Source organism: Ylistrum balloti, unplaced genomic scaffold, assembly GCF_031769215.1.
Source record: "Ylistrum balloti isolate Yb309-2 unplaced genomic scaffold, AGI_CSIRO_Ybal_v1 Utg370516, whole genome shotgun sequence".
Taxonomy (NCBI): Eukaryota; Metazoa; Mollusca; class Bivalvia; order Pectinida; family Pectinidae; genus Ylistrum; species Ylistrum balloti.
In genome coordinates, this window is record NW_026782331.1 from 367,502 (window position 1) to 383,053 (window position 15,552).

Below are 15,552 nucleotides of genomic sequence, written 5' to 3' on the forward strand. Positions count from 1 at the left end.
AATTTTTAAAAAAATGGAATCTGTACTGTTATCATATGAAAAGTATGAAATTTTTGAAAAAATGGTGATGAAGAATAAATCAGTTGACATGTTAAATCCTTATTTTAAATAAAAACAATAGTAAAATTTTCAAGGTGAATTTAGGTATCAAAGCTTTTTCAGGCAAATGAAAATATAAATGGTTCTACAATAAATACAAAGAGTAATGAGAAGAAGCTGTTGTAAAGTGTCCCTGGTCTTTTCACATACTTTTCCTTTATGGAACTGTGTGCAGTAAATGCCAGGAATATAAAAAAACTGTGACAGAATACAGACAGCCTTGATCTATATTGGCGTTCTAATTCAGAGTCACAGAACAGACAAAAAAGTATTTTTGAAATTGCTAGAAATGAAATCACTAATGGAATTGACAAACTTTTTAAAAATGACAAACGGTAATGGCAATTTTCATTTATTTATAATTGATGATTGATAGATTTAAAAAACGAATGAAACGATGCAATAAATGGATTTGTTACACAGCTCCCACTGCAAGATTGTATGTTAAACGGTAATTTGTACTTGACATATAGATACACAAGATTGCAGTCAGGATACGTTAGTGAATATGAATTGTTCCATTTCTATCATTGACTCGGATTTGGAATGAATATTATGGAGATAAAGTAATTGCTATTTATATATAAGGACTGAAACTAGATCAAACATTGAATTGAATAGCAGATATAGAGCTTCATAGATCTAGACCAGCCTATTCTGAGCAACGCAGCTTTCTGATAGTGATCATAGTTAGAATGTCTCTGACGACTGTTGTTACAATCCTATCAGGAACGTTAGGGAAATGGATATTTGGTTGTGAAGCATAGAACAAAGACATTTGATAAGACCTGGGTCTTCATAGAACTGATACAAGGTCTAAAGGCTGGCCATTTTCATTTCCTATATAGTGGACATGGTGTCTATTTGTATTCAAATTAATTATATCTTCATCTTGAATAATGCACCATATTGCTACTGAGAACTTGCTGTAGGCTGTTCTCCCTTAGGAATAATGTTATGGAAGTATACTTCTAGTTTAAACTGTAAGAGCCACACTTGTGTATGAGTTCTGGAGGTGGGAAGCAAAATATTCTGACCTGAAATATCTACCCTCTACCCCCCCCTTGCCCCTTTGTCATTTGAGGTATAGATAAACATTAAAATCTCTTTCTCGCAGAAGGTTCATCATAATTTCATATAAAATAAAAGCTTCACTGTTTATGAACATGTAAGACAATGGTAACCTTTACCAGTTCCAACAGAGAACAACAAGGGAGCCGGGGTCAGTAGTTCATCAGAATACAACATATTTACCTATATCCGTTTTAATCAGGGTTATTCTTGCTTGTGAATTTATACACAAACTGTCAACTGACTAATATGTCTGACATTTAGATGAAGGAACGACCAAAATGCTGACTTAGAGACACAGACAAAGAGTTTTAATAGATATTCAGTTGAAACAGCTGTTAAATTTCATTACAACTTAGTTGTAATTCAAAATCATTGAAATTGAAATGTTATCAAAAGTAAATCTGATGGAATGCTTTTGTTATATAGATAAAACTTTTTTGGAAGAAAGTAAGATTGAAAGGTAGTGTTGTCATTGATGACATAATGTTTGTGAGGATTATTTCTAACCATACTAACGATTGTTTTTATTTTATAGGGGATCCAAACAACAACCCAGTATGCACAAACGACCCATACAAGACCCTGTTTGTTGCTAGAATTGTAAGTTGAATTTTAAAAAAATATCAAATGTACTCAATATAGTATTTGATTTGGAGGGAAAATGCTCAGCCTTTTATCATCAAAATCAGTTCCCTATGAGTTCTGGAGGAAACTTCGTTGTTTACGAAATTCTATTTTTCTCTCTTGGCAACACTTGGCCTTCTGAAAGGAATTTGAAATGCAATCAAATCTTCTGATTCATATTATCATTACATGAATACTTTTCATGGTAGAAATCAAAATTTGAATGTCCTTACAGATGTTTGGGTGCTGAGATTTTTTTCCCTGCAAGATGGCATATTCCTTATTTGGTATCTTGTCTTTACAAAGGTTGTCTCTAAACATTCAGAGTCTATTCTTGTATTCAAAAGCTAGGACATGTTATAAAAGATGTTCTAAACCTCTTGTATGACTTCCCTGAAGCAAGTTTCAAGGTGTAAGAGTATTCTGAAACGTACAAATCTTTAGAGAATGTCATACAGCTTTTCTGGTATAAGGGGAGACAACCTTTGTACATCTAGCTTGAAACAGGTAAGTTTTACCTAAGTTCACCTATAGATATATTGCAATATACTGGTTGGCCAATTTAGGAATTCCACAGCCTTAGTTACAAATTTATATTGATTTTTATCACTGGTAATTGAAGTAAATCCATCTTTCTACTCAATCAAATAGTTGTTCCCTATATTGTAAACTAAGCAGTTAGTATTTTGCAATATACTCTTTTCTTTCATTTTTTAAATATGAATGTAATATTTTCACATTAATTGTATAAGCATGAAGTAATACTCTTGGAAATAAAATTTTGATGAAACTTTCAGAAAACGATTTGTACTGTCATTGCAAACTCTTAGAAACATTGTTTTAATTTTTTTCTGCATGCATGAAATAGACTTTTAAGATACTTTGAATAAAAGTCTTAATTAAATCAAATTCCATGCTGTCAACTGATTCCTAAATTCCTGTATTTTCCTATAATTTGGTTCAAAAACATATATTTTGAGTGACCTATATTTTTTCTATTTTTTGAAATTATTCCTATATTTTTCAGGAAATTTGTCGCCAATAAATGTAAAGGTTGCAAATATTTCTTTGATACTGCTTTTGGCTTCTTTATTTTACATGTTAGAAAAATCTGAAGTCTTTAACAACATCACCAGCCACCAGAAAATGATTCAGTGCATCTCTTTATCACCTGTATGGGCATCTTTCAAGACAGTACAACAGGATATTGGCCTTTTAGGTGCCCATTCAGATGATGATGGTGATGATGATGAGCTATTCAGCAGCTCTCTGCCTGGATTGTGATGCTGTTGAAGTGAATGGTTACTTTAAGGTAGTTTTTAATCATTGATTAATATAGAAACAGTAAGTGAAGGTAGGAATTGTTAGTATAAATGCCTTTGAATAAAACGATTTTCGTTCGGAAAACTCCAATATTCTGCCTCAAAACTAGCAAAGAACTATATTTGTCGGAAAAATTATTCCCATATTCCCCCTATATTTTGAAGAAGACTTCGGTGACAGCCGTAAATTCACCATATTATTTTTCTTCTATTTAAAAAACATGAATGTTAAAACTGGAAGGACTGCATAGTTATCACACAAATTTTAGTAAGCAAAAAAAAAAAAACAAAAAAGAAAAATTCTAGAATACAGATTTTCAAATTTAAAATTATTGTCTTCCTTCTACTTCTGACTGGAAAGTGGTCCCTGTTCAATGGGACATACCATAAAAAAACATTTCATATGCTTTTAAATTGCTCCTTTGGGATAGAATCTTGTGTGTTCTCTATTTCAGTAGGTTGGTGGCTACAGAATTTGTCTTAATAGATTTCAGCTTGGAAAGGTCATATGAAACTAATAGCCCTGTAAAGGCTACAAGACTAGGTGTCAAGGGGAACATTTAAGGAAATTTATGTGTAGTTGGAAGAAGGGTGTGAATATATGTGGCTCCTCCTAGGAAGCCTTCACATTAACAATGTACTGTACATGTCTACACATTGTCAGCGTTAGAGATATTGGTCATGGGTGTTGCACAACTAACATTTCAATGTTTTGTTAACTCTTATATCCAAAGAAGACTAAAGCCAGGGTTTCAAACAAAGAATAACTATGTGATTGACAATATCTTGACAATTTTCTTGGCAAAATGTGTATGGGAAGGGAAACAACTCTTGTAATTCTGTTCAATTGGAAGCACCTTTGAAGATTGTAAGAGATAACAAGCGTAACTGTACAATGATTTTCTGTAAAACCATGGACATTTTCTGTAAAACCATGGACATTTTCTGGATTTAATGACAGATCAATACAATTGTTACACGATCTCCAGGTTGATGAGCCAAACTGATGACATTATCACATCAAATATTTCACTTAATATCACATCAAACATTCACTGAAAATGTTATCACATTTAGTATCATCCCTTGTTCCAAATATGTGCACAGGGGACTTTTGTTGATTTTTCTTGCATTGACAAACTAGCTTATAATTTTTTTAGGGTTGGAAGAAGGGATTTAGTGGGGGAAGGAGTGGGGGGTTGAAATTTCACAGAACTCCAATCCACTTATGTCTGAAGATTACATTTATGGTATCTGTACACAACCTCGTATGAGCAGAGGAGTGCTATTTTTCCCAGTCATACTCAGTCTTGTCCAGCTCTGGTAGACAATGTGACCTGGTAAGAGATATCAGTTTAATAAACTGTGTTAAGTGATTTTGTGATCATTGTACTTTATCAGTTTTCATTGTGGCTAAACTGCTCAACATAATTTAGAACTTCGGAGCAAATAAAGTATCCTAATTTAGCATTCTTTGACCAATTCAGAATTCCCAGACTTGTATTCTCATTCCTGCATTCCCACAGGGTATGATGTTTATTCATATTGATATTTGTAGATGTTACTTTTTTTTTACCAAACTATAGCGAGAAAAAATCTATTTCATATGGATTTATAAGGTGTATTGAAAAAAGTGGTTCATTTTTCTGTTCTGCATTAACCTGAAACATATCTTGGAATCGTAGGCTTCTGTTGTCAGTATAGATAGAATCTGTAAACAGGGATGACTGGGATATGTGACAGAGGTGGTAACACAGTGTTAGCTAACATACAAGCCTGTATTGATCCTGGTCCACACATATACTGCTGTATTTTTATTATAACTAGCTTCATTCTGCATTATTTTCTGTGGTATCAAAAATATCTCATTCTTCTTTTTTGTCTATTTTCAAATAAAACATGTTTTTTGTTGATAGGAAATGATAAGCTAACATAAAATGCATGTTTTTGATAAATACTTTATACATAGTTGAAGAATATAATGTTTAGCAGAGATGACAATGCTTGGCATTGTTTAGAGATGACAGAACCACCTACTGACAGGAGGCTGGTTATAGCTGACATTTTAAGCTCTCTCAGTCCGTTATATATTAATCCTTGATAAAGAGGATATGAGGATATGTCAGTCTAGGACCCATTGTATGTAAGCTCAGATAATTCAATACATCCCTAATACATAGGGTAATTGATAAGATAGTTTACAGCTTCAGTCTCATCACAACTTATAATGGATTCCAAATTCTCCTATCTCCATTAGGGTACATTTATTTGTGGTATTTAACTGAATATGGTAAGTCAGTTGAATACATAAAGGATTTGAAATCATTGTATTAAATAGGATTGTTTAAATTTTTTATGCTAACCCCAAGGTGCCTCCCTAAACTCCAACATGAACCAATCAATTATACAGTTTCCAAACTTACAAGCTAACCCCAAGGTGTCTACCCATCTACCAACTAATTCTACAGTCTCCCAACCTCCCAATTTTGGTGGGATGTCCAAGGGGCTTTAGGCAGTTTGCGTCCACACTATTACAAGGAAGTTTACACCAACATATCACAACCTTCAAGAAACAAATGTGCTGAACAGGTACACTCACCTTATATACACTGTCATTTTATGACCATAGCTGTCCTTAAATGATCATAGGTTGTCCCAATGACCAAAGCTATCCTTTAATGACCTTAGGTTGTCCTAATAGAGCTGACTTAGGGTTTAAAGTAGAGCTGACTTTGGGTCTAAAATAGAGCTGACTTTAGGTCTGAAATTCAGTTGATCTAAAGATATGACCATCACAACCACCAATTCAAAACAATCAGCTCCAAAACATAATGCTGATATTTTAAATTCATCTCTAAAATTTCTATTTATATTGCAGTTGCAGAAATTTACAATTCTCTGTCAGTTTCAGATAATAACTAAATTGTATTGTTTACTGAAATGCAAGATGGAGATACATGTTAATGACTTGATGAAATTTCTCTGGTATTGTTTAATTTAAGGGACTCTATATCTGGTGTCCCCGGAGAGTGCACCATCAAGCATTCAGCAGACAATAGCAATATTACAGGGATCATGTTGTTGTTGTTGATGTGATTACATCAATTGGTTATTCAAATGTTGATGCTGTGATGGAGCACATCAGCGTAACCATCTCTGATATTGATTTGTCTCGCTTGACTGGTGGTGTGTCGCTTCCTACCTAGTCACTAGAGATGGATGTCATGAATAAGCAACAAAGTTGGTCGTTTGTTAACCATCGCTTACGCTCTTGTTGCTGTGCTTGGCTGACTAAACTGCCATAGTTATTACCATCATATTGAAATTAAGTGTCTGAGGTTGGCATGTGTTTGTATGTATACAGAATTATGTAAATTTTTCATGCAGTTTCCACTATGGTCTAGTATTATATAGGTCATCATTCAATTTGGACCGTTAACAGCGTTAGCTATGTGGAATCCTTTTAGCACAGTCAAAATGAAATGCACTAGCCATTTTTATATAAAAGTTTTAACACACATAATCTGATGGCTGGTCCAATCAGGACAAGATATTGTCTGTATGGTCATCTCCTGCATACTCCAAAATGTTTGCTGAAAGGAAAGTGTTTGTTTAAAGATATACAAATCAATATTGATTGTTTGAGTTCTGAAAAAAAACTCCCAAATATTTGAATTCCAACAATATAAGGCCATTATTGATATGTTTGCAGTGTAACAAGACTAATTATACAGACATAGGTGTAGAAATGTAAGCTTTCATTGAAGCATTGATTTTTGTTTTCAATTCTTTGTCATTATGGTCTAGTACAATAGCAGTAAAGGTTTGGACAAGCTTACAGTTCAGTTTGTACTTTTAAACTGAATTTAAGAATAGTTAGGCTTCACATGAAAAATAAATACTTTTATTTAGAATAGGATAGATACAGAAAGTATCATTTTGAACCAATATGGTATGAGTTAGTCTTAGAAGTGTATTTGTCCTTGAACAAGGTTGTTCTATCCTTGTCTTTCTAGCTGTACAAATAGGAGAATTTGTTTGCTGAATTTGTCACCCCAGGAACAACCACAATCATTTTGAGGACAGGTATCTTTGTAGTTAGGTTTTGGATACCTTGCTGAATATCATACGAGAGATCCACCATAGTAAAGACTATTGTCCAGAAATACACCTAAGACAATGATTTCAGAACGATACATGATCTTGCTTTCCTGAGAAACTTTTAACTGCTCTGTAGGATCCGACCTTGATCTTCCACCCAAGGTTATAAAATCTAATTCTCTGCTGAGGTATTGTGGCCCAGTAACTGGTAAGACTGGTCAGTTATTGTCTCTCATCGAACAAGTCTCTTTACCGGCATGGACCTAGCCTAACATTGCATGCTGAACCAGGGGAAGAAAACCTGACACAAATATGTTTCACCATATAGATTGACCTAAATGTTCAGAGGTTTTATAATTTTGGTGTTATATGGGGAATATAGGCTCAGACCATAGTGACAACCAAAGGTAATGAAATCAGGTCACACACACGCAGATTACTAAGTGACATTACGATGGAGACTGGACGATAAAGATCCAATAATGCTTTCAATTTGACGTGCAAATATTTGTTAAAATAATTGATCATGTTATAAATTGATGAGAAATCCTTTCTATCTCATATGTGATTTATGAAACTCGTTCAAATGAAAATTTCTTTCATTTCATAAAAATTTTTATTTGAAATTGATTCATTTTGTAAACGTCATTTCAAATGGAAAACTTGTACAAGGAATCTAGATGTCCAGCTTAATCTTATTGAAAAAGGAAAAGATATTGAGAGAGAATTATATAAATCTGACAATGACTTTTCATTCACATTAATTCCTGCATGTTTGCAAAAATTAACAAACCGGGATATAACTCCTTGTCTTAAGTTAAGTAGACATTGAACAGATGGACTTGTTTTCTCTATACTTCCTGGTTCTTTGTCCCTAATGCTTGATTTGTTGGAATATTGTTTATAACAAAACACCTGCTACATCCCAGATCTCCAGTAACTGGTCTTCTAAACTATGTTTAAAATCACTTTGAATTGATCTGTGTTGTGTTTTGATTTGAACACTGACACAAATTTAATCAAGAGATTGAACAAAAAAGTCTTTAAGGGAAATTTATAGACAACATTGTTTGCCCCTGAGAGGGGGGACACTATTTCAAAAAGAAAAGGAACAAATTTGTCAGGAGTACAGGAAAAAGTGTATCATAAATTTAAACTTAAAATGCTTAAATTTCTTGAAACTTGAATATTCACTTGCGTGTCTTTTGTACAATCTTACAGACTCCATCTCGCTCAAAGCTCTCTGCCTCTCTTTCTTTGATCTTCACAAGTAACCTCAAACATTGATATAAACAATGCTATATCTATACTTAAAAGAAAATTCTCTTTCATGCCTATCATTTGAAACATCACTTTTGTGTTTTGTAGATTGACTTAAACTGTTACCACTTTTTTTGGCAAATCTTATTGAGACGAATCGATGGCTGCTGCCAAACTTGGTCACTCTACTGGTTTTATGCTAGGTTTTATAGTTTGTCTCGAAGTAGTGTGTCTTATTTGAGGAAGATAGGCAAAATAATTTGAAAAACCTATATTTTGGGTTTGATAAAAGGATAAGTGCAGCCATATGGATACTAAAGTAATGATGAATATCACATCTATGATAATTTTAGTATTATATCCTGAAAATTTGTTAAAAATTTATTTGAAAGTCTTCTTTTTGACGAAAACTGAAGTAAGGCATGCTTTCGCATTTTGTTTAATCATGTTTGCTCTGTGTTTTTCGTGTATTCTGTGCCACAAACACAAAGACAGGAACTCCCTAGTGTATGTATGTTGAATAAAACTTCCACATTACTTGAGGACTAGCAGAATCCTTTATCAGCAATCATTATAACAGAGTGGACTTAATGGCTGGAGACAGGGAAGGGCACATTGCTTTGTCTCTTTGAGAAATCACAACTTTAACGCTAGATACGAAGATGGCTTAAGAAAAACATTTTACTTTACGGATAGTTTCAGCAACATTTCTGGTTCGTTTTGACAAGAACATAGTAGTGTCTTTGATGTTCATTAAATGAATTGTCATACCAGCATAAACATTATATTTTCCTGGAAACTAATAGATGTACTTTAACAAAGGAAAATACATTTATCAAACTTTTATTTGAAAAGTTGTTATTAATAGTTTAAGTCAATAAGTAGTTAGATAAAAAGGAATTTTCAGGAAGAAATGTCTTGAATTGTTTTCATACTCGATATATTTTTATGATGAGCCAAGATTTCTTTTTGAATTCACTGAAGATTTCAGCTTATCAGTTTCAGAGGTGTACCATTTCAGACCAACTTAGATTTAACTGATTGGAATTCAGCCTTACACTTTATATGATGCTGGAGTAACCTTTAGAGTTTAGTAAACTCTATTTTGTTTAGGTTTCATGATAGCTTGCTTCAGAGTTTTATGAACTCCATTTTTATGACTCCAGATCGACTCTCAGAACAGATTTAATTTGAGCAAGGTTTTCATGTTTAATGTAAACACAGTTATTAAAACCTCATGTAGTTTCATCTTTTAAAGTCTCATGTGACTTTTTGTGAGTCAAGTTTTTAAAATTTCACTTTTCCAACCTCCCCCCAGTCATACAAGAATTAAAAAAAATAAATACAATGCTTTGTATTGAGCTAACTCACCTCACGCTGATTAACCACACGAAACATGTTTCAATAGTTGACAACTGAAAAAAATTGACTGTGAAAAAGGCTAATCCACAAAGATATAGCTTTCTACACCTCTGGTATCCATGATCAATAGCTATCACATAGTTACTGAGAATAATCCATGACCATCTCTGTCTGTCAATCTAAGCCATTTGCTACAGGCTGTATACACTAAACCATTTTTTGGTGGTGGCCGTGGACTCACCGTCACATACACGTCCTGTTTGCTAATTATTGTGTCAATCCATAGCCAGCCTGCTCCTGCTTTGAATCTTGGTACTTCAAAGTTTATCAATTTTCATTAAGTACGCTTGACTAGTAATGCATTTTTGAACAGCAGGTGTCAACTATTGTGTTAGTGGTCCCCAGTGGCACGCGGCAACTATAGTTGAAGAGGAATGTCATAGTGTTGTGTGGCACAGTCCACTTGTCATCCATAACTGTAAGGTAAACACTGCTTTGTCTCTGCCTGAAATGTTATTCAGCAGTAGTATGTTGTCGCTCAATCTGTAGAGACCTGGAAAACGGGTTGTATTCAAATAGAAACTGTATACCATTCTTGCAGCATTGCAATTTAAATGTTGATGTATGCAAATTACACAGGTATACAGATGTGGTAGAAGTAAAATGGGCAAATTATACCAGGTACATATAAACTTTCCCTTGTTGGGTTATCAGCCCCTGCCAACGGCGATGTCATGCCTGAATGTCAATGTGACATTAATACAGAAGCGACCAGACAAAACGACAGCCTATCCAGTTTATAAAACATGCATACAGAATGAACCGGTGAAATTCACCACACATTTGCAATAATCTGCCATAGTAGATAGCGAGTATCTACAAATGTGCAATATTTTGTGTAAAGCCCTTCAACTATTGTTAACTTGACATTGGATTTAATTAACGATGTGACAATTCAACTCGACTATTATATATGGAAGTTGTGAACAAACCTTAATAAAGTGCAAATTCCATCAGGTTTTTGTAGATGTGTTAAAGTACATCTAGCGTTCTAATGTACTTGTCAATATGATTGTATCATCCTTAATTTTATGAAATTCCATTATTCATTGAAAAGAGGTGAAGTTGAAATCAGTAATGCTGATAACTATATTGATTTTTTTTGTATTAGTCGTAGTGAAAGAACCCTTTTATATGGTGTCTACTTTTTATTCCCAAGCCACGTTACATGAAGAGACGTAATAGTGTTTGCCTTTTCCATCAGTCTCTCATGTCAATGTAGACAGTGTTCAGTTCGAATTGATTCTGTAGATCTCCCCAAGTTCCACAGTCATCAAAATTTCATATCTAATTCATTTTTACTTAGTTATGCATGTAAATGAAGGTCACTGTGACCTACTTTTTCTTGTTTGACTCATGTCTGTTCAATTTGGCACTTTCAGGTCCATTTCTGGAATCGGACGTTTACATAGATGTTTGTTTTACAATAATTTTCTACGACATTCTGTCAGTAATATATTTAGTACAGATTTTTAGCCTATATCATATCCCGTCCAGTCATCGGAACTTCTTCTGTCCTTAAACAAAGTGGTTTTATCTGTCATTTACATCCCTTGATGTTAGTTCCAGGAATAAATAGATCAGATCTATGGGAATAGAATCAGAAAATGTATCAACTTTGTTTAAATGAATTTGAAGAACATTGGTAAAACAGTTAAGTTTGCAATTTTGTGGTAACAACCCCCCCCAAAAAAATGCAAGCTGTACAGTTATCACTTCAAAAGTGAATTTTATTTCAGATATTGCTGACAAATAGAATTGTTTTCTCTCATGTAGGTATACTGTGTCCTCAATCCAAACTTCATGTGTCAGACTTCCTCAAATCTGAAATTGTGACCTTTGCTGTCAAAGTATAACACGAGATCCTTAACAGATGATTTTTTCTTTCATGGTATACTGAGAGTTGTTGTTCATCTCGCGTCTGTGAAGTCTTTATCAATAATCAAATTGTGCCAACGTTAATTTCTTCCCTGATGGCTAAGGATACGATGATCACATGAAACCTTCATATCTAACAGAGGAGATAGTCTCTGATTTATCAGTCAATTGAAAACAATATTGGAGTCCTCAGAAAATATTAAAAAAAATTTACACTTCAGTTTTTAAAAAAATTATCTTATGCATATACATTTGTAGAAGAAAAAGACTTTTATAGCCGTATGTAGCTTGAATTCTCTTTGCCTACAGTCATTTTGTGTTTATTAGCCCTGTGTTCAGCATCTTGTCGTATTTTTGATCATCGTAGACAATCTTGTTACCCGAATTACTTGATACATCAGCTCTTGTGTGATGATGCGTAAAGCTTATATCAAGTCTGCGTATCCAACATGAATACCAGACTGTATATTCAACATCAACATCAGTTTGTGTTACCAGTGACAAGATCTGCTGTATATATAAAGTCAAAACCAGACTCTATTAACAAGTTCTAAAACCAAACTCAATTTTTTTCATTTTGTCTCTTTGTAGTCCTGTGTATAGAGTTGCCATTTTATGACAATCTCTTTTTCCTTTTGGTTTTAAGAAAATTATTTATTCAGTAAGAGTAAGGTTTTTGTACCCTTGAAAGTATGTGACTTGCGATTGTATATATAACATTGAGATCAGATGATTTTTACGTAGGTTAAGCAGAATATGGTGAAATGTAGTGATGTAAAAGACCTCTTCAACAACAGTGTATGTCAGTTGTTAGATTTTGTGACAAAAATAAACATCTAACTTACATTTATGCGTTGAGCCTTTTTACAACGAATGTTTGGTAATGTTAGAGACATAATATAGATAGAAAAGATACACTGATATTTTGAAATGCAATTTTAATTTCAGAATTTTAAAATAGAAATCTGTGATGAATTTTCTTTTGAAAATAAAATTTTCAGTTTTAGAATAATGCTGTAGATAATTTGGACATCATTGTTTTTGACTGTCTTGACTGTCGTTCTTACTTGTATAACAATGCCACCCAACATAAACTCATTGTGAAAGTATTGTACCTGATAAAATGAAGAATAAAAGGGAGAAAACTGTGCTAGACTTGTGCAATGTTGTCACTGAAACCAGTAGAAAATTGATGGTGTAATGTGTGTGACAGAGTTTCGTAGGTTTACACTGCTGATCAGGTCACTGACCCTATCACTTTTAATGACTTCATTTTTGTGTGAGGATACAGAAGGCTTTAATATTTAGGTAGGTTTCACTTAGAACTGTGGGAGTATGAAATATTTTATGTTATGTAGAATTAAGGTTTGTTATTGATTGTCTACCAATTTGTTATCCTGTGGATGATACTGTTGTCTGATATAACAAAAGGAGGTCTTGTTTGCCAAGCTTACCTTCAAGGACACAGCCTAAAATTTTCCACAGATAAGGAAACCAGTAATTCATTTCTCAAGATAATACTTATATTATGTGATTTACCTAAAGTATATTGGTGAAATGAAGACGTTTTCATTCTTAAATGTACACATCAGTAACCACTACAGAATGAAATCAACATTAAATTTTTAAAAAAAATAAATAAATATAAGGCTAACTCAAAGTATGCCCCAAGCAAAACATCATTTCTTTCATTAAATGATGAGATTTAATTATATCACGACACAAAATACATAAACATTGAAATAACCTTGATTGATGAGTAAAGGCTATAAGCTGCCTTTAGTAGTTTGTCTGTGGATTGTGTGGGAGTTAGTTTCCCTATATTAAATACATTACTAACACTGAAAAAATACCTGATCAATATATCATTCTTAATCAATAGGTGATAGTACTATGTCACAGATCAACAGGTTACTAAGTGTGCAGTGCACATTGATATAGCACATATCAAATTGCAATGTACTCGTTTGATCTTTCCTAAGTTGTAATCAATTTATTTGACCCACTTCTCAGATGTAGATAAAAGTTTGGAGCTAACAACCTGGATGTTAAGTAAGAGAAAATCTCATCTCTGATGCTATTTCGGGCAACACGAGTGTTGCTGACGTAAATACGAAACTGTCAAAACTGCAGATATTGGCAACTAATTACGGATCCTATTTCCTTCCTCAAGAAAAATTTATTAGTTTAGTGTGGAAGAAATACAGATCCGAGACTGTATTAAAATGTTCTTTCATTCTACTGCTTGAGTTTTGTCATATTACTGCATGTTTAGAAGTTAGTTTTCAGCTCAACTTGGCACTGTCATGGAATCTCCGAATAATATAGGTCCTTATGTAATGTCAGTGTTCTGTAATGAACTACAGAAGTTTTCTGTACATCTCAAGCAATATTGACAGAATTTGGTTGCCATCTACTGAAGACATTTAGGTATTTTACAGACCAGAATGACGGTGACATTTGAAATCTTAGGAGAGCAGTCATGTGAGGGACAGATAGGCTTCCGTGATGGAGCACTCATTTTATTTTGAATATCTACAATACAAAACGTTGCCAAGGTTACTGCTTGGATCAGAAAGCATCTGTTCTGATCAACATAGAATACTTTCACATTAGAACTTGATTTCCTTTTTTCACGAAAGCTAATGACAAAATAGCTATAACTATAGGACTTCCAATAGTGCTTTGACAATAGGGAAGGAAGCATTAAGATTTGGAAGCGATTCCGTTGATTTGAGAAAACTAGTGGGTTATATAAAAACGCTGAAGCAGTAATAGTATATTTGAAGAGGTATGGCAGGCAGTGCTTACTCCTAGGTTATGTAATACTGTAATTTGATATACGGTATTCATTCTAATAATCCCATTGGAAATTATAGATTGGGGCAGAATTTTGAAGTTGGTGGATCACAGTTGGAAAAACTCTCCAAATGTTTTTTTTTAAATCTAGGGAATATTCAAAAGAAAGGGAGTTTATTGGAAACAAATTTTCAGATATTAGCCACTGTTGGCAGCAGTCTCAGAAAAGGGGGAAAAAATCCAGGAAATTTTCCAAAGAGAGAGAGAGTTTATTGGAAATAAATTTTCAGGTATTAGAGATGACACTGAGGTCAAGTATGGTGAATTAAGTGTTAGCGTTGCAAGGTTAAGGTCAAGAATTTTTCGTTGTTGCCTAGATTCTACTAAATATCTTCAGTAAAAATTATTATTATTTTCACATATTAATAAAATGGGTTATGGAACAGGTCTGTTGATCCTATTTTTAAGCTTTCTGTAGTTTTCACAATCATATTGTACCCATTCCTTAGCAGCTTTTATATCAGGGATAAATTCAACTTAAGGGATACACTACACCACTGTGTGAAAAGTAGGTCACCATGAAAAGTAGGTCACCATGAAAAGTGGGTCACTACTACATACTTTCTTCAGATTTACCAACTTTTATTTACATTATTTATTATTATTTGTATGATGTTTATTTTTTATTTATTTTTAACTAGAAATGGTGTAAAGTTATGCTTTAATGTTTTCTGGTTTGCTGGGGTTTTTTTTGCCCCTAAAAGTTAAGGTTTTGTAGAGCTGTTCAACATGTTCCAAGTTGTCAAATAGGTTTTGACTTTCTAGTTCCTGTTCTGTCAGCTATGATATAGAAGTTGAGATTTAAACATGGCTATGATAAGAACAAAAAAGAGAAAACTTGGTGAGTATTAATCCATCAGAAACACCCACACCTAACCTTATTATACAGAATCATATCCCCTCCGGTTTTCAG

General features: G+C 33.5%; 1 protein-coding gene across 1 annotated transcript in view; it reads left to right on the top strand.

Moving 5' to 3' along the window:
* The window catches only part of LOC132555807 (U1 small nuclear ribonucleoprotein 70 kDa-like), a 95,112-nt gene that overhangs the window by 19,413 nt on the left and 60,147 nt on the right, over positions 1 to 15,552 (top strand). Inside the window, exon 4 of the mRNA XM_060220170.1 lies at positions 1,709 to 1,773. Within this exon, the coding sequence (XP_060076153.1) occupies positions 1,709 to 1,773 (65 nt within the window). The remainder of the gene's footprint in view (positions 1 to 1,708; positions 1,774 to 15,552) is intronic.